The sequence below is a fragment of the Pristis pectinata genome, chromosome 2 (genome assembly GCF_009764475.1).
Source record: "Pristis pectinata isolate sPriPec2 chromosome 2, sPriPec2.1.pri, whole genome shotgun sequence".
NCBI lineage: Eukaryota > Metazoa > Chordata > Chondrichthyes > Rhinopristiformes > Pristidae > Pristis > Pristis pectinata.
The window spans coordinates 42,103,447-42,131,168 of NC_067406.1; the positions used below are offsets into that span (position 1 = coordinate 42,103,447).

Below are 27,722 nucleotides of genomic sequence, written 5' to 3' on the forward strand. Positions count from 1 at the left end.
TGTCTTATTCAGTTGTAGGAAAAGTCCCTTATATTTATATTCTAATTCGCTTGAAATAAAGGTTAGCATTTCATTAGCCTTCCTGTTTACCAGCTGCACCTATACGCTAGTATTTGTGTCATATAGGAGGAACTCAAGCCCCTTTGTGCTTCAGCTATCAACAGTCTTTCTCCTTTGAAACAATAATCTGTTTTATCACACTTCCTTCCAAAGTAAACAACTTCACATATTCCCACCTTATATTCCATTTGCTAATTTTTTGCCCTCTCACTTCTCCTATCAATATCTCTCTGTAAACTGGTTATATCCTCCAAACAGCTTGCCTTTTCTCCTAATTTTGTCATCTCCAAATCTAGCTCCCAAACATTCACTTCCTTCTTCTAAATCAGTAATTAGTCCCAGCGCCAACCCTACTGGTACGAATATTTTCCAATCCTTTATTCACCCTATTATGTTACCTCCAACACCATGAGCTCTTATTTTGCAAAGCAACCTTTTGCATGGCATCTGTCAAACAGCCTTTGAAAATCCAAATAGAACATTGTTCCTGTCTGTCCATCTGAGCTGCCTCAAAGAACTCAAATACATTTGTTTTCCCATTCATGAAGCCATGCTGCCTTTACCTGATCCAGGTTATGACTTTCCAAATGTTCTGCTATTACCTCCTATGATTTTTCACTTTTTCCCCCTCCCACCTCTTTTGAATAAGGGTATTACACTGACAATTTTCTAATCCTTCTATACTTCTCCAGAACCTACGGATTTTTAGAAGATTACAGCTATTGCATCCACCATTTCTGCAGCCACTTATTATAGGGTTCAAGGATACAAACCTTTAGGTCCAGAAGGAGATATCATTAGCTTGCCTAATGTTATTTCTTTAGTGATAATGATGGTATTTATTTCCTTCCCTATAATTTTTAGTATTAATTGGACATTCATGATATATTCCACTGTAAGGGCTAAGGCAACATATCTGTTTAATTCCACTGCAATTTCCTGGTTTCCCATAATCATTTCCTCAGACTCATTCTCCAAGGAACTGTAACTTCTCTCTTCCTTTTTTTGAAGCTCTTGTCAGTTTTTATATTTCTTTCTAGTTTGACCTCACTTTTATTTTCTCCTCCTTTACTGGGTTCTGATTTCAGTTTCAAGTTTACCAGTAACTTTTGCCATCTTCTTCTTCAAACTACTTTCCTCCTTAGTTAGTTGTTCCATTCCTCCCACCCTCTTAGAATCTTTCCTCCTCATTGGGATTTCTCTTTTTTTTGCTGGAAGTCATGAAATATCTCCTCAGGTCCGCAGTAAGTTCTCTTATTTAGCTTTAATACAATTATTTCAGACCCAAGTTTCTCACTCTCAAACTGGTTTCTAAATTATATCATGCTCTGATCACTAATTCCTGAGGGATCTACTAATCTCTGATCATTTATTAAACATGTCTCATTAGAGATTACAAGATCCAAAATAGCCAGTTCCCTGGTTGGCTCTGTAACCTACTGCTGTGGGAAACTAATCCAAATGTACTCCGAGTTTATTCTCAAGGCATTTCCAAATTGATTAACTCAATCTACATGAAAATTATAGTCACCCATAAGTAATGTACTACTTTTTTTACACTCTCCTCCTCCTCCCCCTTATTGCTTAATTTATAGTCTTTGTGGTTACTGTTTGGGGTCCTATACACCACTCCCACCACTGTCTCCGTTCTGTAACTATTTTTTACCTCCACTCAATGGGACTCTTCACTTTCTAAACCCAAAGCAATTCCCACACGGAACTTGAGCATTTTTTTATTAGCAAACCTACCCCACCACCTTTTCCTTCCTGCCTGTTAAATATCCCTGAACACTGTTCCCAGTTTTGATCTCCTTGTAAACTTGTCTCTGTAAGGGCTATCAGATCAAACCAGGTTATCTCTACTTGGATACAATGTGCATTTAGACATATAGCTATTATTTTTTTCTTTCCATCACATTCCCTTACAATCACCTCATCTGTTGGGTCCACCTTCTTTGCTTCCTGTTTTTCTGTCTTTCATTTCTATCTTTGTTCCTTCTTTAAAGGGGGATGGGAACATCCTGGTGAACCTCTTCTGCACGCTTTCCAAAGTCTCTATATCCTTCCTGTAACATGATGACCAGAACTGCACACAATACTCCAAATGTGGCCTGACCAAAGGTTTACACAACTGCAACATGACTTCCCGACTTTCATATCAACACCCCAACCAATGAAGGCAAGTACGCTGTCGGTAATTCACCAGACATGTTGCATCCCCTTTTTAGTATATTTATTACATTAGCTATTCACAGTCCCCTTGGATCCACCTTTTTCAAACCAATTAGTAATACCTTTGCTATCACTTCCTCAGCTTATTTTAATGTATGGACACCATTCCAGTAGACCTGGTATTTTAGAGGTTGATTTTATATACATATCCTTTTTCTATTTTAAATGCATTTCATCTAAAGCTATGTCCATTTATTCTATCTCCTTGGTAAGTAACCAAGTGAAATAATGATTCAATATTTCTGCCACTTCCTTGTCATTACCCTTGGTATTGACCTGTTCATCCTTTGCATTCCCATGAAACCTTCCTTTTTTGTTTAAATTGATGTATCTGTAAAATATTCTACTATTGTTTAGAATCCTTGTTAATTGCACCATTCCTCTATATTATCCTTGTGTTTTTCCTGACCTGTTTTACATCATATTGTTAAAATAAACTGAAAACAATAATGCTTATAACACAATCGAAAATCCATAAACTGTTATTTTATCATAATTCTATCTTTATAACACTAGTATGTGGATGTCCTGTTTATCCTTCCATAGGCATTAACCTTGGTGCTTTAACTTAAAAAAGGGCCAATTAAAATGATAGCTCAAAATATTTTCTTTGTCATAACACTCAGTTTATATATGGTTAGCTGGAAGTGTTTTCCTGAAACTTGAGTGTTGTCACCAGTGGAAAATAAAATCTGCCATAGACAAGTGAAGTCAGCAGTATTTCAAGTGGCATGTTTTCAAACAACATTTTTTGCTTCCAAAAATAATTCCTTGGTGTATTTAAGAGTAGTGACTTGACATTTAATTAATACAACAAGAGGTAAGCCTTTTAATCATTTTCTGGTCGACCTCCTGTGAGTAGCACAACATTTTAAATAACTGATTGTGACTTAATACGAGACAGGACCAATTCCTATTTATGTTATTGTATTGCAGCCAGTTTCTTAGCAAATGTTTAAAAATTATATTCAAAAACTTTTAAAGTGTACTTTTTAGGGTCCTCATGGCTGAAAAGAAAGCTTGCTTCTTTTTAGTAGGTCTGCAAAGAAGTCCAATTTGTAAGGCTCCCAATGACAATTAAAGCAAGACAGGGATGTGGCCCCATGAATGTAACTGCCAACTTCTGAACCGCAAACTTTGCCAAAACATAGCAGAATGTCTTTCGCAGTGACCTCTATGTATGTTACATGATTTTTGCACTGCCTTCCTTAGTTTCAACATATTCCACCAAAACAATCTGTGAATCCAACAGAAACTCCAGGTCCCAGGAGTTATCTTAACTTTGTCCAACACTATTTATACAATCTATCCCAGTTAATATCCATGTTATTTTTGTACCTGCACTGCATTTTCTCTGTAACTGTAACACTATATTCTGCATTCTGCTTTTTTCCTGCTTTCGTACTACCTCGTTGTACTTGTATATGGAATGATCTGTCTGGATAGCATGCAAACAAAAGCTTTTCACCGTATCAGTACAGATGACAATAATAAACCAATTACCATTAAGCAAGCAAAACTAAATTGACCAATAATTTGAATTAAGCAACTTTGAATTAACAGGACCAGGCTGTTCTGCTTTAATTGAAGACTTGTTCTAGAGTGCAATTCCCAGCTGCCATCATCATCCATAGTTTAGGAATCACATCTCGGTACCGGAGAAGATCCCTACAAACGCAGACTCAGATGTATATTTGGCTCTCTATCCTAGCCAATACTGCTCGAATATTTTCAGAACACTAGCAGGTCTAACTGCTTTCTCAAAGCATGAATACAAAACTAATTAAGACTACAAAGTGCTCAAGTGGTGCCACAGATCCACTTGAACAGAATAATTATTTTACAATATTTAAAATAATAAATATTTATTTATCTTCCACTTGATTTGTTTATTTATGCTAAATAAATACTATTTTATAGCCTGCACTTAATCCTTCAAGAGCACATAGAAAGACAAGTCTGGAGAATGTATCTGACAGCATTTGAGCTTAATTTTATTACTGTAATTATTCTACAAAAGAGAAAGTATCTGATAACGCAGCAGTGTCAAAATGCAACTTGGTTCAAAGCAAGCGTCAAGCCCAAATTCTGATTCTGAATTATTGATTAATTCATGGGATTGGATACCTCTGACAAGGCTAACATTTATTTACTGTGCTAAATGCCTCGAATTGGAGAAAATGCCGCCTTGAACTGCCCCAACACTGTCATTAGACAGGGCGTTCCAGGATCTTGATCCAATAACAATGAAGGAGCACAATATATTTCCAACTAGGGATGGTAGCATTGCCAACTAACAGAACATGACCTTTAAAAATCAGTGGCCATTGAAATACAGCAAGCAACAAAATATTGAGTTTAAATTTCTAAACTACTTTTTATTTACAAGGCAGAAGTTTTCAGAAACCAGGGATATTTAAATCTCAGCAAGAAGTACCATAATTACAAGAAAGTTGGACTGAAAATTTCTCAGTGAGTGATTTTCAATAATTGTCTTTTAAAACAATCTGAAGAATGTGACTATAAAAGCCAAAAACTGCAGTGTTGAGGTTTTTTTTATTTCCCTTAAGTGAACGGTCATGCAACTGAAACTCCAAAAATGCTAAAGCTTAAAGCTAATTGTTCCACATTAATATTTCCAGCAGCAGTATGCCCAGTATATTCATTATCTGCAATGTTAGGTAAATTAACTGAAGATGGTGGGGCTCTTTAAGGTAGTAAAATCCAATGTGATTAAAAAGGACAAACAAGATAACCACCCATGAAGAAATATGCATCAGTAGAAGTAACGATTATTTATCTTCCACTTGATTTGTTTATTTATGCTAAATAAATACTATTTCATAGCCTGCATTTAATCCCTCAAGAGCTGCAAAGAAAGACAAGTCTGGAGAATGTATCTAACAGCACTTGACCTTAATTTTATTACAGTAAAATTTGACTCCACTTTAAATCCATGACGTTGATTCAATTTTTTCAAATCTTTTTTTGCAACAATGATTGTTTCCAGTTATCTATCAGTGATGACGCTCAAATTACATTTTGAAAGCAAGTAAATCATGTAAGAACAAAAATGCTTATTCTGAATTGTTATTTAATATATTCATGTTTTTCTGTGCTTTGTTTTATCAGTGGTATAAAGTTATTTGCTGTTAACTTTGTGTTTATACTAATTAATTTCTAGACTCGTAACATGAGAAATGTCTTGATATTTTTGTTGAAGCTGAACTTACATCATGAATTTGTTACCTCTAAAAATGATAGCTGATAAGTGAAATCAATCTAGATTTATCCATTACTATTTAGTTATTTCAACAGGGTGTAATATTTTAAATGGATTTACAATGAAAATAGTGAGCAATAAACTTCATGTCACTGACTTCATGTTGCTTGCCTTCAGAAGATTTACATATTTAAGTCATAAACTTCTTTTATTCCACGCTTGTTACATTTTTAAATTTATAAAATGTAACTTTATCATTAGCATGTTGCAGAATTAACTGACCAAAAACATCACCCAAAATCTTATGATCAATGATGAAGGAATGATGCTCACTGCTTACATTGAAGAAGTCCATGCATAAAGCTTCTGCATGCTCTGTGAGGTGATCTCCCCATTCCTTAAGTGAGTTGTTATCAAGAGGCAGTTTTTCTGTAGGAGGAGGGGGAATCTACATTATCCAGAAGCAGTAATCCCATTGAGATGGATTACTAATCAGAATTAAGAACTCTGCCAGACCACAAATTAGAAATAAAGAGCACTAATGCTTACACAGCATTTTAAACACTTTCAAGACCAACATTAATTTGCATTTTATGACACAAATTTAAGGGGAAAAAAGTTAAAAGTACACCTTCTTAAAATGAATGGAATTTTTAAAATTGTGGATGCCTGAAATTCTATTATTCAGGAATAATGTATTGAATCATTGTAAAACCTGCTACAGGAATACACCTTTGTATAAAGTTCATGTCAATTCACTGATTGTGTGTTGATTCTTTCGGCAGAGATTGCAACACAATATGAAGGAGTAGTATATCACCAAGAAGAACTTCTAGATTTCTGCATTTCAATGCACTGGTGTAGTGAGCAGAAGTCATGGCCAGATGGATGATGGTGAATGGTGAGCATTTTGCCATTCTTATAATGGCAGGTTTTAGAGCAATATTCAAAACAAATTGTTCCAGAAGAAGTGACAGCAACATTTCAGGAAATAAACTACTAGTTTATCCAAATACACAATTTGAAATGCTCCCAGTTTTGCAACAGTATTACCAATAAATATAGAAAATTAGTAAATAAACTACATACTAAATTCATTACCTATACAGACAATTTCTGGCTTAAAGATGAAAAACATCATCAGACCCAATATATCCAAAATAAAATATTTTTTGTGTGTCTATGAGGAAAATACTCTGTTACTAGATGCAATAAACTGCAGAGGCCAGCTGCTTTATCTGTTCAGTAAACAAATAATGTATTACACTGCAGCAGATAAATTTACCTACTGAATATCAGGGAACCAGAGCTAATGGAAGCATTGACTGATAATGGGTTGCTGAATAGTAGTTGTGGTGGCAAATGTGGGATTACATGAGAAAGATGCCAAAACTCAATTAGACTTTGACTGTTAATATAGAATAATAGTTGTAAGACTTTTATAGTTCAGATGACATTTGTGTAGCATGATACAACACATCACAGAATTAGAATTAACGGACTAAAGAATGGACCAAGATGTAATGGTCAATAGAGAAAGCAAATTCTATAACTACCTGTCAATGGAATAGAATTATACTTTACAACCTATTTACTCACTTGTATTTCTCATTTTAAAAAATAAGCTAATAATACATACGTACACTGTGTTTGACATATTCTAACAGACATTGTGTGTGACATTTAAGCTGGTAACACTTCACAGGTACTACTCATCTGCATCTTACGACTTCCCTTTTAAGTGTATTTGGTTAACAAATAGGGGTACTGAAAAAATACTGGAATACTAGAAAAAAAGAGTAAATAGACTAGGGGATCCAAAAAACACACAATGCAGTTATGAATACACTGTAGATCATGAGTATGAAGCTCCAGCAGTTAATAGCACTTAAGAACAAAATAGAAGTGTTGTGTTCAAGGACACTTTACAATAGTCAATGATATAAATTACTAGAGCTTCAGATATCTGAGCAGAAAGATACAAGGGACATCGGACCCCAAAGAATTTAACAATTCAATTCATATTATCAAGTTTTGGCTGTTCACTGAAAACATTTTGTAGCAAAATAATAATGTGAAATGCGTGTATTGTGTAATTAAGTATAGAGATTTTAGGCCACTGCATAAAATGGACACTCTTGGAGAAATAAAATTAACTTAAAGGCACATATGACACCTCTAAGGAGGTCAGCATTTAAAAAGTACCATTTAAAGCAAGGAACATTTTTGCTGAAATCCACACTCATCAAATTCCCACAACCGTCAGCAAAGAACAGTTGACTCAGCAGTTACATTTGACCCAGCTGCAGCCATTTTCCCTTTATGCACAACATAATATCAGAAAGATGCTTCTGAATAATGTAATAAATTAACAATAATTAGAAATCTACTTTGTTCATAGGGTCAAGGATGGCATGAATGGCACCCGTGAACAATGTGGTTAGTTTACTTAAAACTAGAATTTTCTCTCATTCTGCTATTACTATACTTCCTGCAGGAATTGCCTCTTCTATGAAATAAATAAAGATCCAAGAAAATGAACAGTGATATATTTATTACAACAGGTCTCCTAGATAGAATTCTTTTCAGATGAACTGCAATTTTCATCCTAAATACTGGAAATGCACTAGTTTTTGTTTCAAGATTACATTATACCAATGTGTTGCACAGATCATTGGATCAAAGAAAGATAAACCGGGGTACTTAAGATACACAACCACTGGACAATCAAAACATTGGGCATATCCAGTGGTTACATAGCAATATGACGAGAATCAGATGCAGGTCCCTGTGCAAATTTGAGATATATACTTACTCCCGTCAGTGCTCGGTATGTAGAGGAAGGTCCGCTCCATCCATGTGTATTCTCATTGATCCCTTCCTATCTACTCAACCAACTAATCGCTTTGGTAATCAACAACTAACTTTCCAGTCTGTATTTCAGCCAACACTTACCAGAGCGTTGTCAAAATCAATACTCGGCACATTTTTTGCTTTTTCCCGTAAATCTTCTTGAAAATCAGAATACTCCGGGTCTTCGGGATGCCGGTAGGTAATGATCATCACCGACTGAAAAACAAACATTGTAGTTAATCTTGGTTCAGTTAATGTCTCGAGCAGCGTACGTGGGAGACAGTGGGATATAACGATTACACCACTACTTTGTGGAAAATCAAAGCGTATCGCAACCAATCTTTTAAACATGTAACACAGCGCAGAAACCACTGTCATAAAACTAGATTAATCGTTTTACAATATATGGATGTCCTATTTGGGGAAATGCGAGTCTAATAAAATATGAGGGTGGAGTTTTCTCTATTGCTAGGAGGTTTAATATTAGTGGGTGTGAACCATTAGTGAGAAAGCGCACGGTATCGTAAGACAATCTAAAGCAATGTAAGAGTAATTATTTTATTTAGAACATTCTCACTATATATTGACGCTCTGAAATGATTGATTTATATTTAATAGGCAAGATAATCTTGGAATATTAAAACAACGGTTAAATGGGGTTGATTAACTGTGATCTCATTGAATGGGGTAAACAAGCTCGATGGTTGAATTAGCTACTCTCTCCCTTTAATGACGTTTGCAGGTCATTAATGGTCGCTTACTGATAGGTAAAAACAGATTGCGGCGGCACTATAAATGAAACGTTAACAACGCATCTTTTACCAAACTGAGTTTTACAATCTACAGGGCAGTTCTTCCTGCCGGCATAACGGCGCTTAATAGAAAAGTTAAATAAGTTGAAAGAAATGTGTGTACTTTGAAAACCTCCCTCAGGAGGGGTTCGCTGTCGTGGTTCATTTCCCAGTGTTCGGTGGACTGTCCGCTTGACTTCACTCTGAGACTCTCGCCGAAGAGATCCACATAGAAAAACACATAGTCGCCTTCCGTCAGCCCTTCCTTCTGTGCGTACAACAAAATCTGCCGAAACTTTTCCAAAGGAAGACATATATAGACAACTAAAAGAGAAGAGACGCGGTGTAAATCAAAGCGTCAATTGTACATCGCAAGACCCTCATTAAACTTAAACCGATCATTTACCTTTCCAACAAATCAAAACTCACACTAATCAAAGATTAATTTTCAAGCATGATAAAATAGTTTAGTTAAGTAATTTTAAATAAAATTGATGTCATCGTTGAGTAGAAAAAATATGCGGAGGTTCAGATCGCGACGCACTTTGTGAGCACGGGTTAATCGATCGTTCTAATGTCCTTACGAGTTGCCTGTTATAGATGCAGGGTAGTGTATTCCACGATTCATTACTGGAAATGGGTCATGGCGAACTGTAAACACTAGATGGTACATCTATCTGGATTCTGTATTTGTGGTCCAAAACGCTCGCATAATGCCTTAATTGTATGTCCAAAGCAATGTGCACCGCTCGTAGTGAGCAATTTATTACGTTTACTAATTGATTCCAAGGCAATGATTTCGCATCGTGTCACTAATCAAACGTTCTGTCTTACAACGCTGTCAAATTTATCAAATTGTATGATAGCCCCTCTCCCGTCCACCAAGTCAACTTCCTTATTGTTTCAGCTATATCAGTGCCTCACCGATAGTAACTCCTGGGCAGATGTGTCACATCAGTGTTTTTACGTGCAACATCGGATACCGCTTTGCCATTGTGAACGTCTGACCAGTCTGAACCACCGACTTTTAACAGGTGAAATGTTGCACCAAACCCTTTTGCACCCAATCCGTCCTTTTAAACTCGGTGTAATCCCTCAAAACTTTAAAGCCCTTTTGATTCCGCGTCTCTCTCAAACAGCGGGAAAAAGTTACCTCCACTGTCCAGACAGAACAAAAAAAATGTTTCAATGTGATTTGAGTGGACCTCGGCGAAATGACACGGCCCGCAGAAACGGAGGAAATCAATTAGCGCAATGGGTTGATTTCTAAATTTTAAAAAATGCTTATTAAAGAACCAGGAGGCAACAGCGTGAATGGAGAAAACGCAACCTCAACGGTTAGGATATAAAATATTACATCACTTTGCTGACTTCTCCCCTCTGAAACATCTACTCTGGGAATAAGCGAGAACTGGGCATATTTTTCTTACAAATGCTATGGAGCGACGTTGCCGCCTAAATAATATCAAACCTCTTTACTGTCACCACATTTATAGAAGGGGTGGGGTCCACAAATCCACTTACTCCGGGCACTGTCTTTAATGAATTGTACAATTTCTACGATATCTGACAGCTCCAGTTCTTCATCCATAAGATTTTCGTGTTTCATCGTCATGTTTGGAAATTCTGACTCCAGAGAGGTATAAATCCCTTCCCCCATGAAGTAAAAGGGACGGTCATCCAATCTTAAGTCCCAGTAAACCAAGGCCGCCCTGGAGGTCCAGTTGAAAGTCTCGTGGATGTGTTTGGCAAATTCCCCAAGTTTGGTGTGGCTCGGGCCGGTCCGGATGGTGGTGTTGTATTCTCCCGTCTTGTTGTCAAAGCCGAAAGCCAACGCTCCGCTGGTGACCAGGGGTAGATTCCAGTGGCTGGCGAACCTGGCCACCGCGGCCGCGGCGTACGTGCAGCCCGGACCCACAAACACATCGGGGTCGCCCTTCATCTTAAACTCCACGGCGTTGAAGGGGGCGAGGTTATTGGAACACGAGCCGTCCGCTTCGCTGCTCTTGAACTTGTAGGTGAGCTCGTAATCTTTCAGCAGCTCCTTGTCCTGATTAATCCTCTCGACGGCCAGTTGGATGGCAGGACCTACCCTCGGCCAAGCCCAGGGATAGAAGGTGTTATTGTGGGGCAACACGATGGCCATGTTGATGGTTTTTAGTGCTTCTTGCGATCGGCCCGTGCCAGTGACGAAGTAGAAGAAAATAAAGAAACATCGCACCTTCATGGTTCACGCGAATGAACAATATATGGCAAGGAAACCAATCGGTATCTTTAAACAAAAATCCTTATGTTTTCCACGCAGGCATCTGGAAGGGAGAATAAAAAAGTGCAATAATGTAACTGAGAAAGGTTGCTGAGAATGAGCAAAAGTAGTGAAATTGACGAAAACCCTCGTTTTACTTACTTGGTCATCATCCGTTCAAACCGCGTTCACCAGGTCTCTGCCCGTCTTCATTCTCCGGCTCTGAGCTGTCCCGTCTGTGTGACAATTGATCAGCCCTGGTTCATTCATGTTTTTTTCTTGCTCGTCTCTCGATCTACATCGATCGTTTAAGGGGAAAAAAATCCCTCCCAACCTCAGTCATTACCATAGAGGGCCTCCACTTGGTGTGATCAGCCTTTGGCCAGCACGTCAGCGAGAGGCAACGCGTTGGAGACCAGCGGGACTAAAGCGCCATCTGCCAGCGCAAGCCGTCAGCGACACCGCATCCTCCCGTTTCACTGCCCCGAAACACACTCAGGACTTGCACACAACCTCGAGGACCTTATAAAACGGCATAAAATAACGAATGGCTGGCGAGTACGTTGCCAGCAGTAAACGCGCAAGTTACCGGTTATTTAGCTTTCCTCCCAGTTGCATTAAGTCGGTCAGACGAAGATTTAAAAAGGTTCATTTCTATCAGGGAATTAATAGAGAAAGAGAGAGAGAGAGAGAGAGAGACTCGGGGAGCCAGGCATTCTGGAACTTGAAGGAAGTTTATCAGGAATGACACGGAATTTAACATTCCGCTCTGTGGCTTCGCTGCTCGGTCGTAGCTCGGAGTTGCATCGTTTGGACGGACCTAATGTGCCAAATCAATAACTAAAAATACCGAGTTTGGCCGACGTAAAATGTAAACAGACACTTTTTACTTAGTATAATTGTAACTCCGGGACAAAACACACTCCGCAGCGTTTATTTTAGAATCTGCTTTTATTCCCATCCCGCAAAGACTGGAATTAGTGTTCAACCAAAGTGTAAGCCTTACTCGGGTCGTTATTTCGCTCAAGCCGGGTCTTTGTGTCAATCGCGTCGAATGTAGGGGAGTCACGGCCGTGACATTTCGATCATCAGTTCTGCTTGAACTGCAAAAGCGTGGGTGCAAGAAGTAATTTGGGGAACAAACTGTGCGCGGGGCAACTTGGAGACGGTGGAGTCTTTGTAGACTGAACTTCGAGGGTTTCTACCTAACACTAGTTAAACCGAAATTCCCTCGAAATTGATTTAGTAATTATCCGAAAGGTAAGACACCTGCTGCATTAATAATGACAAACTTTTGAAGTGTTGTTTAGGTCATTCTGCACAATGAATATAGTAAAACTATTGGGAGAAGCAACAGAGCTACAGTGGGATAAAGGTCAACTGCAGTGAAATGCTTTAGCTAAAATCTCACGAAGTGGCCGCTAAAGTTGTAAGCGGCGCCTTCCGTGAACAGTTGTGGAAGACTTGGACAAAATCTGGATTCATTTAGTTTTCTACTGGTTCGGGAACTGCTGGCGGAAGCGCACGATACGTTTTCTCCCAAGCTTTTTTTTTGTTAAAGCGCGGTAATCAAAATATAACGAGTATTCAAATGGAATCGGACAGATTTTCTTCTACCGAGTTTCAGTGTTTGGCAGCTGTTTTCATTTTGTTATGAAATGAGCGAAACTGCCTCCAACCCCACAGAACGGTAGAATCCACTCTCTCATATTATACAGCACAGTAACCCACCAGAAGAAATGCTTTTCATGTGCCAGTAACTGAAAGAAAAATGAATCAGGCTTTATAGAAGTCACTTTGAAGAAGGAAGTTAAATGTGACAAGGACGCACGCTGAGCTTCTCGATACGTTGAACTGAAGTTATTTAATAACTATTATTCGAATATTACCCAATGATTACTGTTGGAACTCAACTGTTAACGAATATAATTATAAATTGAATATTAAATATATTTTAGAAGACTTTGTGGAATAATTTCCAATTTTTCTTCTCAGCTTTTGGGATATGTTTATTTAACAAAGGGGATGACTGAAATAACACGAGGCTAAATCAAGTTTGGCAATTGATTGAGATGTCGGAAACTGAAAGGGGATGCATATTGACTGGTGGATGTGAGAAGTGTTGTTCCTTGGGGGTATTATAGTGGAGCCTTCATTTATCCGTCTCTTGGATGAAAGAATGGAAAATGTAACACAAATGTCCAAACTGCATTAAATTATGTGGCACTATGTGCGGATGGCCTGTGAAATTACAATGAAACAGACAAATTAAATGAGCCAAATTAACTGTGGCAGATTAAGTTCAATATGCAGAAGTGTGGGATCAATCATTTTGGATATGAGGATGAATTCGAATATTTTCTTTAATGGTAGTTGCATTCAGACAAACTTATACACATGTCATAAAAAGCTACAAATACCTCGTGGCAACAAGTAAGCACAAAGACTGATGAAATATTGGTCTTTATCTCAAAGGAGCTGGATATGAAAAAGTGGTGCTTCATTTATGCGTTGGCCAGATCCCATATGGAGAGCAGTATTTAATTTTGGGCACCACACCTCAAGAGGATATGAAGCACGTGTCACCAGAATGGACGACACTTTATTTAATTGAGATCGAAGAGCAAATGAAGACCCCTCCCTCTCCACTCTGTGACATAGTATGAACAATAGTATGAAAACATTCCACCCTGAAATCAAGACACAAAGCACAACAAATGCTTGGAATTCTCTCCCTATCAGATTGTAAATGCTGCGTCAAACAAAATTGTCAAGACGTGGACATATTTTTATTAGGTGAAGGGTTTGTAGATCAATGGAACAATGGTTCGTTCATGAGGTGGAGGTACTGATTAGTTATTAGCTAACTGATGGAGAAGGGAGTTCTGTGCTTCCCATCTGAATTAGTGTAGTTCAGAATGAAGGAAAGCACACTTTATTTCGGGTTCAATGAATAATATATAACAGTAATTTTAGTAATACTCAGTAAACGTTTATGTGTGTTTTCATACACTGAAGAATATAGATGTTAGAAACAGAAAATGACGAATGGATCTGTGGAATAGACAGATGGCAAATTAGTTTTATCCGAAGCCTATAATTATTGGAAAGAGGTTTTCAAGTTTCATTGGTTCAGCCATCAGTGTAAATGCATACCCCGCGCGATGCAGCCTAAATTTGGGACGTTGCCATGTTAAATACCAGCTATTTAAAGCATAGCGTTATTTTTTTCTGAGCTCGATTATGGATTGTGATTATCTGAGTATTGCACGACATCTCTGCATCGATTTAAACCATGTGATGTGTAGTAACGTGGAAACTCAACAATGAGACTCGGGCACTCACGAGAAATTATCTTGCCCTCTCCTATGTTTGGTTATTTTTCATCACTTCTTTATATGTCGTTAACTGTATTTTAATTTACATTTTCATTTATACACAGCAATGCAATTACGTGCACCGGCAGTTCTGCATTCAGGTCGGTTGTTTTTGACGGAGTCAGTGGAATTGCAAACTTTGGAAAAGAAGATATGACGCGCACTGCAAAATAATGTGAATTAATACACAATTAACGTGCGATTTGGAAGGTCATAATAAATAATTTATGGCAAAATTATCAAATCTAGTGTCACAGGGACAACCATTTAAGAATTTGAGCACTCTCCTTTCTGAATGGCGCGACAGGAAAGCGACGGAGCCTTAGGAACAGGACTTTGACTCCAAAGTGTTGCAAATATTGTCTTTAGAATGTCGTGATTTTTTTTTCCACCTTAGCTGTTTAGTAACAGGTCTCCTCAAACGCCTCACTTCTGGAAACATTTGCAGTCTTCCGTGAGTGCTCTCGCTTTGCTTTCCCGGACTTCGTCTGCCACCTGGTGGCGTCTGATAATTCTGTTTTCCTGAAGTTAACCAAATGACTGAAATGGTTACTTTTGGTCGCGTCGTGCGGAGTAAGTTAATGTGGCGTTCTTAATTATTTATTTGCTGTAATCAAAAATATTTTCAAGTTGTCCTTAATATCCTTCCTCAATAAAATCCTGTTTCTATCAACTATTTTTAATAAATTATCTTCACTCTTAAATCGCCGACTATTAATGCACCCGTGCAGATAATGCAAACTATAAATCACCAGGAATAAAAACAACAGTTTAATTCAATATAAGTAGCTACATCTTAATGTTTTCAAATTACTGTTCCTGTAATTTGATTAATCATTGTACATCTTCAATAAGGTATCACCATCAAAATGACCCATTTGTTAACTGCCAGACAATAGGTCTTTATAAATATATTCATAAGTATAGGAGGTTTTTGCTCAGAAGCTGCATCACCAGCACTAAGGCAGTTGTAAAAGGCTCTGCATTTACAGAATACTGTATTTAGAATTTGGTGGGTTGAGTTTTAAGTCTCCTCTGTGATTTTTGTTAGGTTTTGCAATTCCTTAAACTTTTAGTTTCTTTCAGTGTTAGTCAATGGTAACGAGTTGCACAGTTAATTTGTTGGCTCACTAGAACTAGTTTCCTGGTAATTGCAGATATTGTGGCTGAATTAGGTCTTTGGAATTTTGACTAATGCAAGTGACAGAGACCTTTGCACAGAATAAGCAGTGGAGAATCCAGTGCTATGGAGTACAAGTCCCAGAGAGTACAAAATGTAGAATGTGGTGACATTAGGTGAAGTGGGGAAACATTTCTAATTATATGTGAGCTGAGAGACTGGAATAAGAGAAGGTAGGACTCCATTCTCTGAAAGTTACCGCACGGGTATACAGGATGGTGAAGAAGGTGTTCAGCATGCTTGCCTTCATTGGCCAGGGCACTGAGTGCAAGAGTTGGGATGTCATGTTATAGCTGTTGGTGGAGTATTGTATACAGTTCTGGTCATCTAGCTATAGGAAGGATATCATTAAGCTGGAAAGAGTGCAGAGAAAATTCATAAGGATTATTGCCAGTACTGGACGGCTTGAGTTATAAGGAGAGGCTGGGGCTTTTTTTCCCCTAGAGCGTAGGAGGCTGAGGGGTCACCTTATAGAATTAATAAAATAGTGAGGGGCATCGATAAGGTGAATGGCCACAGTCTTTTTCACAGAGTAGGAGAATCTAAAGCTAGAGGGCGCAGGTTTAAGGTGAGAGGGGAAAGATTTAAAGGGGCACTGAGAAGCAAATTTTTCACACAGAGGGTGGTGAGTATATGGAACGGGCTGCCAGAGGAACTGGTAGAGACGGGTATAAATACAATGTTTGAAAGACATTTGGACAGATTCATGGATAGGAAAGGTTTAGTGGGATATGGGCTGAATGTAGGCAAATGGAACTAGCTCAGGGAGGCACCTTGGTTGGCATGGATGAGTTGGGCCGAAGGGCCTGTTTCACTGCTGTTTGACTCAATGGGAGAGGATAATGATAATGACCAGAAGTGAATAATTGTGCCTGATACGTCACAGCACTGCCTCACAGAATGGGCTTGCAATGGATGCCAATGACCTGCAGTCTGGCATGAGTCAAGAGGAATCAGGTGTGGGGGTTTACCAGACAAAGGATGCACGTATCTGTACTGATCCAGAGAACTCAGACGAGGCCCACATTTGGGATGATTTCATGACCAGACTGCACAAGTGCACAGCAAGATGCTCAGCAAACTGTCAGACCCACCTCACCAAATTTCGGGGATATTATGGATCAGGGAGGAGTCAGACAGCCACTCTGCTTCAACGGACATTTGTTGTGGAGGCACTGACATTTGTTGTGAGGCCATGTGAATTTTACTGCTTTTATGCAGTCGTAGCATGATTCAGCTGGAGGTCTGGTCTCTGCCACGTGCAAGCAGTTTAAAGTTCTGAAAGAATAGTAATATTATTAGGTGTCTCAAAAGAGCAGGGAGATACCATTCATAAGCAGATTCATTGAGCAGTAAGATGTCATTCATGAACTGATTGCTGCTCTTAATAGTCATAGGTTTAATATTAATGAGCAGCCTGCAGTTCTGTAGGAGTAAGGTGGGGGGGGGGGGGTTACTGCATGTGAATAGGTGGCTGTCCCCCACGAACAGAAAGATGCTGCATGGCAGTAGATTACATTCCTGCAATGAGACATGACACATAGAGACTTGTTCCTCTTCTGAAGGAGTAGAGGCATGGTCTCGGCCTCCATCCCTCCCTGATCCACACCTCTTCTTCATCATGAGTCCTGCTCAGATTGTGCAAAGGTGACTCTGAGGAGAAAAGTGAAGGCAGCAAGGGCCAGACACTATGGCTAGGATTCCAGGAGCTGGGTCTGGAGGTCTGGGTGGAGTGGACTGAATGCCAGCAGATCATTTCACTGCTGCCTACTCAGTTCACTGAGAGGTCAGGACGACACAGTGGCACAGCTATGAGGGCTGCTGCCTCTCAGCTCCAGTGACCTGGGTTCAATGCTGAACTCCAGTGCTATCTGTGTGGAGATTTTACATTGTACCTGTGACCTCTTGGATTTCCTCCAAGTGCTCTGGTTCCTCCCACATCCTAAAAATGTGTGAGTTGATAGTTTAACTGGCTACTGTAAATTACCCCTAAATGTAGGTGAGTTGTAGAATCTGAGGAGAGTTAAGGAAATGTGGGGAGAATAAAATAAAGGGATTAGTGTAGGATTAGTGCAAATGGATGCTTGGTGGTCAGCGGGGAGCTCAAGACCAGTTAAGTTGAGTTTATTGTCATGTGCACAAGTACGGAAAGGTACAGAACAATGAAAAACTTGCAGCAGCATCACAGGCACGTAAGTACAGACAACACACAGAATATAAATTATATATGAATTATACATAAAATTATACCATACAGTGAAAAAAGAAAAAAAGGACTGTGCAAATGCAAGACAGTGCAAAAAAACCAAAGACACAACTGAAGACAAGTCCATGGAAGTGCAAAGAGGTGCACCATGGTGTTCCATTCCTGAGTTGGGGTGAGGGTTGTGCAGGTAGGTTCAATAACCTGATGGTTGTAGGAAATTAGTTGTCCCTCAGCCTGGCAGTGTGGGACTTCAGGCTTCTGTACCTCCTGTCTGGTGGATCAAACAGCCCATTTCTCTGCTGCATTCCTCCATGGTTCTGTGCATCTACGTCATTGGTCAGTTTTAGGTCATTGATGCTCCCCCTCATATACACAGCTAATCATCTCCCACCGTGACCTCTTACCTGTGACTCACAGCCAGCCAATCCAGACTTTTCCCTCAGAAGGCGATGGGCAGCTGTCTGAAGCAATCCCACATAGGGCAAGAGCTTTTCCAAAGATGTCTCTGTGGACAAGTAACAGCCTTCCAGTAGCCAGGCTGCAGCCACGGAGGAGACATTGGAATGTGGCACTAAGACACCAAAACCACTAACAAGGTCGCGAAATGTGAATGGAACTAGCGTGTGCAATCTCACTGAAAACATGTGATGTTTTTAGATCTTATTGCTTGTTTTTCTGTTATAAAAGAATCTGAACACACCACCTCTGTTGAAATGCATCCTTGTTTAGGGCAAATAAGATCCGTCTTTGTGCAGAGATAATTGGCACTGGTGTGACAGCCACTGATACTGCCGCAGACCTTGTCATGCCTAGGATAGAATGATTACTCACAGAAGGCTACCAGCAGTGGCACCACTGAAGCACCCATTGAATAAGCATCTGAATGGCTAACTGCAAAGAAAAAAAACACTCCCTGTTACACTCTGTGAGCAGCCAGCATTGAGTTCTGAAGCTGCTCATTCAGGGCTCCCACTGTTACCAGTGTCGCTTTAAGTATGCACAAATGCAGCAAAGTAACATTGTGACTGTGCAATGGAGGTTGGAGATTGCAGGTTGCATCCACAGACTCCAATTCACAGCAGTAAAGGGAGGAAACTTGTGGTATACAACTTGTGATCTGGTTGTTGCATCACTGACACTGGAAAAAGTCAGACACGTTAAAGTTACTTGTGAGTGGAGGTGCTCGGATCAATTTTGCAATGGATGAGATTTCACCCAGAGGTGACCACTCATGCAATCACTTTTTGTGCACATGGAAACTGGGTGTTAGTGGATCCAACTTCTCAACTTAGTTGCTTTACCTCATGAATCAGAGTTGGTTACAGCTCAGAATTTTGCACCAGCTGTTTGGAGCCAATACCAAGTACAAATTTGGCAATACTTTAGCGCAGTTGGGAATTTCATTGGGAGAGATTACAATGCCACTCAAGCAGGAAACTGAAATATTAAATGACTTTTTGGAAATTTGACACTGAGGCATGGCTGTGACAATGCAGAAGAACATTTGCTTTCTACTTGATTTATGCTATGATTGACCTGAATTCGTGTGGGCCAACATAGAAGGGAGTTCAATTCCCTAAGGTTGCACTTGTTATAGTGAGAGAAATAACAATAATTCAGAAGTTGATTTTAAATGTAATAATCAACTGCAGTTATGTTCAGTTATATAATAATTGGAAACAGTGATCATGTTACAATCGTCCCACCCCTACATGAAATAAAAACAGAAAGCGCTGAAAATACTCACCAGGTCAGACTGCATCTATGGAGAGAGAAGAAATGAGTTGCTATTGGTATTGGTATTGGTTTATTATTGTCACTTGTACCGAGGTACAGTGAAAAGCTTATCTTACAAACCAATTGTACAGGTCAATTCATTACACAGTGCAGTTACATTGAGTTAGTACAGAGTGCATTGAAGTAGTACAGATAATAACAATAACAGTACAGAGTAAAGTGTCACAGCTACAGAGAAAGTGCAGTAGTTGACATGGTAGATCAATGACCCTTCATCAGAATTGCGCGACAGGGAATGGGTAGAATTTCCTTTATGATGAAAAATGGATGCTTAAGAATAAAGTATGATCTCTTGCTTTTTGCCTTATTCTCCATACATAACCAGGACTTATCAGGTATCAGTGTCTAAATAGGTAGCAATCAAGCTTCTGTCACAAGATTGTGCATTCAAGTCCCTTTCAGAAACTTGACCACTAAATATAGATTATTAAGAATATCCTTTGCTGTCTCTGCATCACGATCCACTTGTCTGCTCTAGGCAGTTGATAGGGCAAAATTGCAGTCATTTGGATGGATTGAAGTGTGTCTACTTTAATGCAAAAAGTATCAGAAACAAAGGTGATGAACTTAGAGCATGGGTCAGTACATGGAACTCTGATGTTGTGGCATTACAGAGACTTCGCTGTCATAAGGGCAGGAATGGCTGCTGGATGTTCCGGGGTTTAGATGTTTCAAAAGGGGCAGGGAGAAAGGTAAAAGAGATGGGGAGTGGCATTGCTAATCAGGGATAGTATCACAGCTGCAGAAAGGGAAGATGTCCTGTAGGGATTATCCACTGAGTCATTCTGGGCGGAGGTCAGAAACAGGAAGGGAACAATCACTCTGTTGGGAGTATTCTATAGACCGCCCCCCAATAGCAACAGAAACACCGAGGAACAGATCAGGAGGCATATTTTGGAATGGTGCAAAGATAACAGGGTTGTTGTCATGGGTGATTTCAACTTCCCTAATATTGATTGGCACCTCCTTAGTGCAAAAGATTTGGATGGGGCAGAATTTGTTTGGTGTGTCCGGAAGGATTCCTGACACAATATGTAGACAGGCCCAACTAGAGGAGAGGTCATTCTGGATCTGGTACTAGACAATGAACCTGGTCAGGTTTCAGATCTCTCAGTGGGTGAGTATTTCAGAGACAGTGATCTCAAATCCCTGACCTTTACTCTTGCCTTAGAGAGGGATAGGAGTAGACGGTATGTGAAAGTATTTATTTTGAGGAGGGGAATTATGATGCTATTAGGCAGGAACTTGAGAGTGTAAATTGGGAGCAGATGCACTCAAGAAAATGCACAATGGAAATGTGGAGGTTGTTTAGAGATCACTTGCAGGGGGTTCTGGATAGGTTTGTCCCATTGAGGCAGGAAAAGGATGGTAGGGTGAAGGGACCAAGAGATGTGGAATATCCAGTGAAGGATAAGAAAGAAGCTTATGTAAGGCTTAGGAAGCAAGGATCAGACAGGGCTCTAGAGAGTTACAAGGTAGCCAGGAAGGAGCTTAAAAATGGACTTAGGAGAACTAGAAGAGGGCATGAGAAGGCCTTGGTGAGTAGGATTAAGGAAAACCTCAAGGCGTTCTACTCAAATGTGAAGAACAGGATGATGACTAGATTTAAGGTAGGACTGATTAGGGATAGAGGAAGAAATGTGCCTGGAGTCAGAGGAGGTAGGGGAGGTCCTAAATGAATATTTGCTTGAGTATTCACCTGCGAGAGAGATATTGACATTTGTGAGGACAGCATAAAACAGGCTAATAAGCTAGAACATGTTGATGTTAAGAAGGAGGATGTGCTGGATGAGCTATATCCCAGGATACTATGGGAAGCGAGGGAAGAGATTTCTGAGCCCTTGGCAATGATCTTTGCATCCTCACTGGCCATAGGAGTAGTACCAGATGATTGGAGGGTGGCAAACATTATTCCCTTGTTCAAAAAAGGGAGTAGGGATAAACCTGGAAATTATAGACCTGCAAGTCTTACTTTAGTGGTGGGCAAATTATTGGAAATGATTCTTAGGGACAGGATTTATGAGCATTTGGAGAAGCATAGTCTGATTAGGGACAGTCAGCATGGCTTTGTGAGGGGCAGGTCATGCCTCACGAGCCTGATTGAATTCTTTGAGGATGTGACAAAGCACGTTATGAAGTTAGAGGAGTGGATGTGATGTACATGGATGTTAGTAAGGCGTTTGATAAGGTTCCTCATGGAAGACTCATTCAGAAAATCAGGAGGCAGGGGATCCAGGGAAACTTGGCTGTGTAGATTCAGAATTAGTTTGCCCATAGAAGGCAGGGTGTGGTTGTAGATGGAGTGTATTTTGCCTAGAGGTTGGTGACCAGTGGTGCTCTGCAGGGATCTGTTCTGGGACCCCTGTTCTTTGTGATTTTTATAAATGACTTGGATGAGGAAGTGGAAGTGTGGGTTAGTAAGTTTGCAGATGACACAAAGGTTGTTGGTGTTGTGGATAGTGTAGAAGGTTGTTGAGGTTTACAATGGGGCATTGATAGGATGCAAATCTGGGCTGAGAAATGGCAGATGAAGTTCAACCCGGAAAAGTGTGAAATAATTCACTTTAGAAGGTCAAATTTGAATGCAGAATACAAGGTTAATGGCAGGATTCTTAGCAGTGTGGAGGAACAGAGGGATCTTGGGGTCCAAGTCCATAGATCCCTCCAAGATGCTGCGCAAATTGATAGGGTTGTTAAGAAGGTGTATGATGTGTTGGCCTTCATTAGTCGGGGGATTGAGTTCAAGAACCGCGAGGTAATATTGCAGCTCTATAAAACTCTGGTTAGACAACACTTAGAATTTTGTGTTCAGTTCTGGTCACCTCACTGTAGGAAGGAGGTGGAAGCTTTAGAAAGGGTGCAGAAGAGATTTACCAGGATGTTGCCTGAACTAGAGAACATGTCTTATGGGGAAATGTTGAGAGAGCTAGGGCTTTTCTCTTTGGAGCAAAGCAGGATGAGAGGCGACATGACAAGATGATAAGAGGCATAGATTGAGTGGAAAGCCAGAGACTTTTTGCCAGGGTGGAAATGGCTAACATGAGGGGTCCATAATTTTTAAGGTGATTGGAGGAAAATACAGGGGAGATATCAGAGCTAAGGTTTATACACAGAGAGTGGTGGGTGCATGGAACATACAGCTGAGGTGTTGGTAGAGGTAAATATATTAGGGAGATTTAAGAGACTCTTAGATAGGCACATGGATGATAGGAAAATGGAGGGGTATATGGGAAGGAATGGTTAGATTGATCTTAGAGTAGTTTAAAGTCAGGACAACATCGGGGACTGAAGGGCCTGTACTGTTCTATTTTCTATAAGCCAAGATTCACTCAAGCTCCTTCTCTGCACAGCCCTGAAACTGCAGATTCCTCCAGTTCTGTCCTATGTCATATGGAAGTGGGAATCATGGCAAGGTCAGCACTTATTACGCTTTCCTGATTGCCCTTTCATAAGTAACAGTGAGGTGCTTTTCATGAATCATTGTAGTCCTTCTATTCAGTGTACTTCAACAATGTAGGAAGCTTTAGGATTTAATCCCAGTGATGATCAAGGAAAGGCAATGGCAATATATTTTAAAGTCATCATAGCGTAACTTGGGGGAGAATCTCAGGTGGTGAAGCTTACATGCAACTGCTGCCCTTGTCCTTGGTGGTAAAAGCCACAATTATGTGAGTGCAGCTGAAGTATCCTTGGCAAATACTTGCAATGTATTTTGTAGATGGTACACACTGCAGCCCTGGTATATTGTCAGCAGAATATACAATGAATGATAGAATGTCTTTTCAATATCTCTACTGTGAGGCAACCTTTAATTTTTAAATCTATTTGCAGTGATGATGGTTTGTCAGGTTTTAAAGTCATGTTAAATTACTTATTCTGTTATCATTAAACTGCTGAATATAAGAATAAAAAAAAGAATCAAAGATCGTTCTTTAGGAGTAATTTTAACTTTTATCATCAAGCAATAAGCATTCCACACGAAAGAAAATTGCAAGAATTTTTAAAATAGAGGACCAATTTATCATTACTTGTTTCCCATGTGTTGACAAAAGTTATACAGTGGAATTATCAGATCATTAAGTCTGGAATACTGCATGACAGTTGTTATAGACATATATAGATAGGAAGTGGTAGGCTGTTGACCACATTTAAAAGGTACTTAGACGGGTACATGGATAGGAATGGTTTAGAGGGATGAGGGCCAAATGCAGGTAAATCGGACGAGCTTAGCTGGGAATCTTGGTCAGCATGGACCAGTTGGGCCAAAGGGCCTGTTTCTGTACTGTATGACTCTATGAGATATCAATAAAGATCTTCGTTACAATGCACTAGACTGATGAATTGATTAAAGATAGTGATACTCTTGAGGAACTTCACTAGAAAAATAAAAGACAAAAACTCTAATGGACCACCTAGTTTAAATGGAATTTATTCTGATTGTGGGAGAACTGAGCAACTTTCTAAACAGTGTTTAAGAGCTGCAGAACACACTGGCTCACTTGAGTCAGGAATTTCAGAATTCAAACTGTGAAATTATTTGGTACATTGGGTGGAATAACAAAGACAGTACCATTGTAAATTTATGCCAGTGTGTGAGGGAGAAATTCATCTGGTGCTAAATGTTTACAAGAGTATTGGCTGTTAGGTGAACTCCCCCCTTTACAACTAGTTCTATTGAAATCACTTGAACAGAGCTTATTGCAGTCAAGAATACCAGTCATATCTTTCCTGCCATATGGAAGTTTGCTCTTGGTAAAATCTCTTGAGAATAAGCACGTCCTCATCCGTATTGTCCTTAATCAGAATCAGTCTTGTTTGTGGACCTTACCATCATTCATGAGCCTAATCTTTGAGGTGCAATCGATAGATATTTTGAGTGTCGATCAAGGGAAGACTTAACTATGTTTGTTTCCATTCCTATTCCCTTTGCTTTTTCTTTTTCCTCTTGCTGCCTAAGAGAGACAGAATTGTTCAAAATGGGAGGAATGTTCATATAGACAAGGTAGTTTCTTAATTACTTCAACTTTCCAGTTTACCCAAATGTCTTCAGAGATGTTTTGAGGGTGTCCCTATAACGAAATCTTTGAAGACTACTTGGCTCTTCCAGCCTGCCCCTCCATTCGATATCATTATGGCTGATCTAGCCCAGGTCTCAGCTGCTCCTCTTTGCCAGATACCAATGGCCTTCAATCCCCTAATCTTTCAAAAAATTAATCTACCTCCATTTTAATGGGCTGGCCTCCACAACTCTCTGAAGTAGAGAATTCCAAAGATTCCCTAGCCTCCATGAGAAGTTGTTTCTACGTAACTTGGTTTTAAATGGCAGCCCCCTTATCTTGCACCTATGTGCCCTATTTCAACGTTCTCCCACCTTGACATCTACTCTGTTATGCTCAATAATATCACCCCTCATTTTTCCACTGATAATACAAAGTTTTTCTTTCATGTTTTGATTCAAAACCTGGGTTTTAAACAAAGGTTGGTGTGACCACAGCATTTTACAGAGCTAGCATAGTTTGGGCTTGGGTGATCCTTGTTGTTGAAATATGCAATGCATTAGCTTTTCAAGGTGAATCTGCTCATAGAGCCCTGTGTTAGATATCATTGTTAATACTTGCTTCCTGGGAAAGAAAGTTACTTCATTGGTGCGTGCTCTTTAAGATGAGATAAGACAAGATTTCTTCATTAGCCACATGTACATCAAAACACACAGTGAACTACATCTTTGCGTAAAATATTCTGGGGGCAGCCCACAAGTGTCGCCACACTTCCGGCGGCAACACAGCATGCCCACAACTTCCTAACCTGTATGTCTTTGGAATGTGGGAGGAACCCGGAGCACCCGGAGGAAACCCATGCAGTCACGGTGAGAACATACAAGCTCCTTACAGACAGTGGCCAGAATTGAACCCAGGTCGCTGGCGCTGTAATAGTGTTACGCTAGCCACTACACTACCGTGCCACTGTTGGTGATTTGGGTGTATTAATAGAGATTCAAGGTTATTTTTGCTGGTCTCCAGAGCCTTTTCTATTTTGCTTGAGTAAATTCTTCATCTGGTGTCATGTTCATCAACCCAGTGCTAATAAAATTGATGATGAAACACAATGGCTCAGTAAATATCTTCTAGATTGCAGTTTTTAGACCCATCCATTTAGAGTTTTCTGTTTCAATCGGGTAACCAGAGATTTCTTCGACCATGCTTTGCTCTAGTTCAATGGGAACAGGGCAGAACTGTACATTTCACTCATCTGTGACTGACTAATTTTTATGTTGTTCCAACATAACCCTGGAAGGAAAAAGTCTTGGGTCTATCTACCTGTCCTGCTCCTTTGAGAGTTTGTGCTCATAAACTTAAAGGGCCCTCTGTTCTCCTACATACCTCAGTAATCTACTATTTTCTATGCACTCCCTTGCCTTATTTATCATTCTCAAATGCTTTACCTCATTTCTCCAGATCACATCTAATTGCCACTTTTCTGACTACCCAACTGGTCCACTCATCTCCTCCTGCAATATATATGGTCTGTATTTACCATGGAGGAAGACATGGATGTTAGGGAACTCAGGGAAGTTAATAGTGATGGCTTGAAGGAAGTCCATATTACAGGAGGAGGTACTGGAGGTCTTAATATGCATAAATGTAGATAAAGTGCATCCTAGTGTTAACCCGATTTGAAGTTTCCCTTCTGTCTGTGGAAGATCACACAGTGCCACAGTTTACTTCAAACGAGTTTTATTTAGCAATATATTGCTGGGGAGAAATCTCCTTACTCTATCGTGGAGACGGCTGCGGAGTTCTCCAAAGTACAAAGGAGTAAGCAGTTATTTATACAAACATTTCATGCACACTTTAATTAGCCAGGCTCCACAGTTCTGGGTTGAGCAGGAAACGGACAAAGGGCTACTGCAGATGGACAAAGAGCAGCCTCACACCCCAAATTCAGCTAATCGCTTCGCAATCGGGTGAGACAAAGGCAGGTATCACTTCATTGTTTGAGACAGCCTTCCCATTTCCCATTAAGATTGACGATCATCTCCATAGTCAAACTATATGGGAATCCAATTAAGTTCCAGACACAGCAATTACCACACAGCACCCAGCCCAGAAAAGCAGTGGTGTGGCTGTTCTGGCCTGAAGGGCCACTTTTCGAGCACTTGAGCAGCCATAATTCTCATCCATCTTAAGATATGAATACAGTTATAGTTTATTAATCCTACACCTCCTCACTCCCCCTATTATCATATCATGATAACCTAGAGGGGTCTTAGAATGGGGTCGAGATTTTATTAATAAGGTACCTTGCAGCAAGTATTCAAGTAGGTCAGCACCACACAGCATTTATTATAATAACTATAAAGACCTATTGCTCCATGCAGCAGGTATGATGCCACTGACCCTCCCATCTGCCACCCCAACCAACCCTTCCCTCCTGCAAGTCCCTGCCCAAAGTTATCTACTTGCTTCTGAATATCCAGAATGGCATGGGAAATATTGTAGGGTCTCATCCCTAACATTGGTGACACATTTATCCCCTATTATGGCACATACTCCCCCTTTCTGAGCTAACAGGTAGTCCACAGCATACTGGGGGTGTTGGACATAAAGTCGAAGTTCTGCTATTTCCTGGTTCACTGCCTCCAGGCCCTTGACGGTGCTGTTTCCCAGCACAGTCAGTCCGCAGACGAGGTAGTTCCGATTGTTTGCGGCCATGGTCCCTGCTGAACCCCCTTGAGAGAGAACACTCAGAAACGCATAG

The 27,722-nt window shown here is 39.9% G+C and overlaps 2 protein-coding genes across 3 annotated transcripts in view; one reads left to right on the forward strand and one right to left on the reverse strand.

The window, feature by feature from the left end:
- npr2 (natriuretic peptide receptor 2) overlaps positions 1 to 12,952 on the reverse strand; it is a 132,720-nt gene extending 119,768 nt beyond the window's left edge. The window contains exons 1-4 of one of the 2 annotated variants that reach the window (XM_052032917.1): positions 11,567 to 12,947; positions 10,684 to 11,468; positions 9,284 to 9,483; positions 8,471 to 8,584 (exon numbers count right to left, since the gene is read on the reverse strand). In XM_052032917.1, coding sequence (XP_051888877.1) covers positions 8,471 to 8,584; positions 9,284 to 9,483; positions 10,684 to 11,386 — 1,017 coding nt within the window. In that variant the 5' untranslated portion in view covers positions 11,387 to 11,468; positions 11,567 to 12,947. Of the gene's footprint in view, positions 1 to 8,470; positions 8,585 to 9,283; positions 9,484 to 10,683; positions 11,469 to 11,566 lie in introns of both variants that reach the window. The other variant, XM_052032926.1, reaches the window with a different exon arrangement.
- LOC127579985 (involucrin-like) overlaps positions 1 to 27,722 on the forward strand; it is a 513,761-nt gene that overhangs the window by 211,729 nt on the left and 274,310 nt on the right. The window lies entirely within an intron of this gene.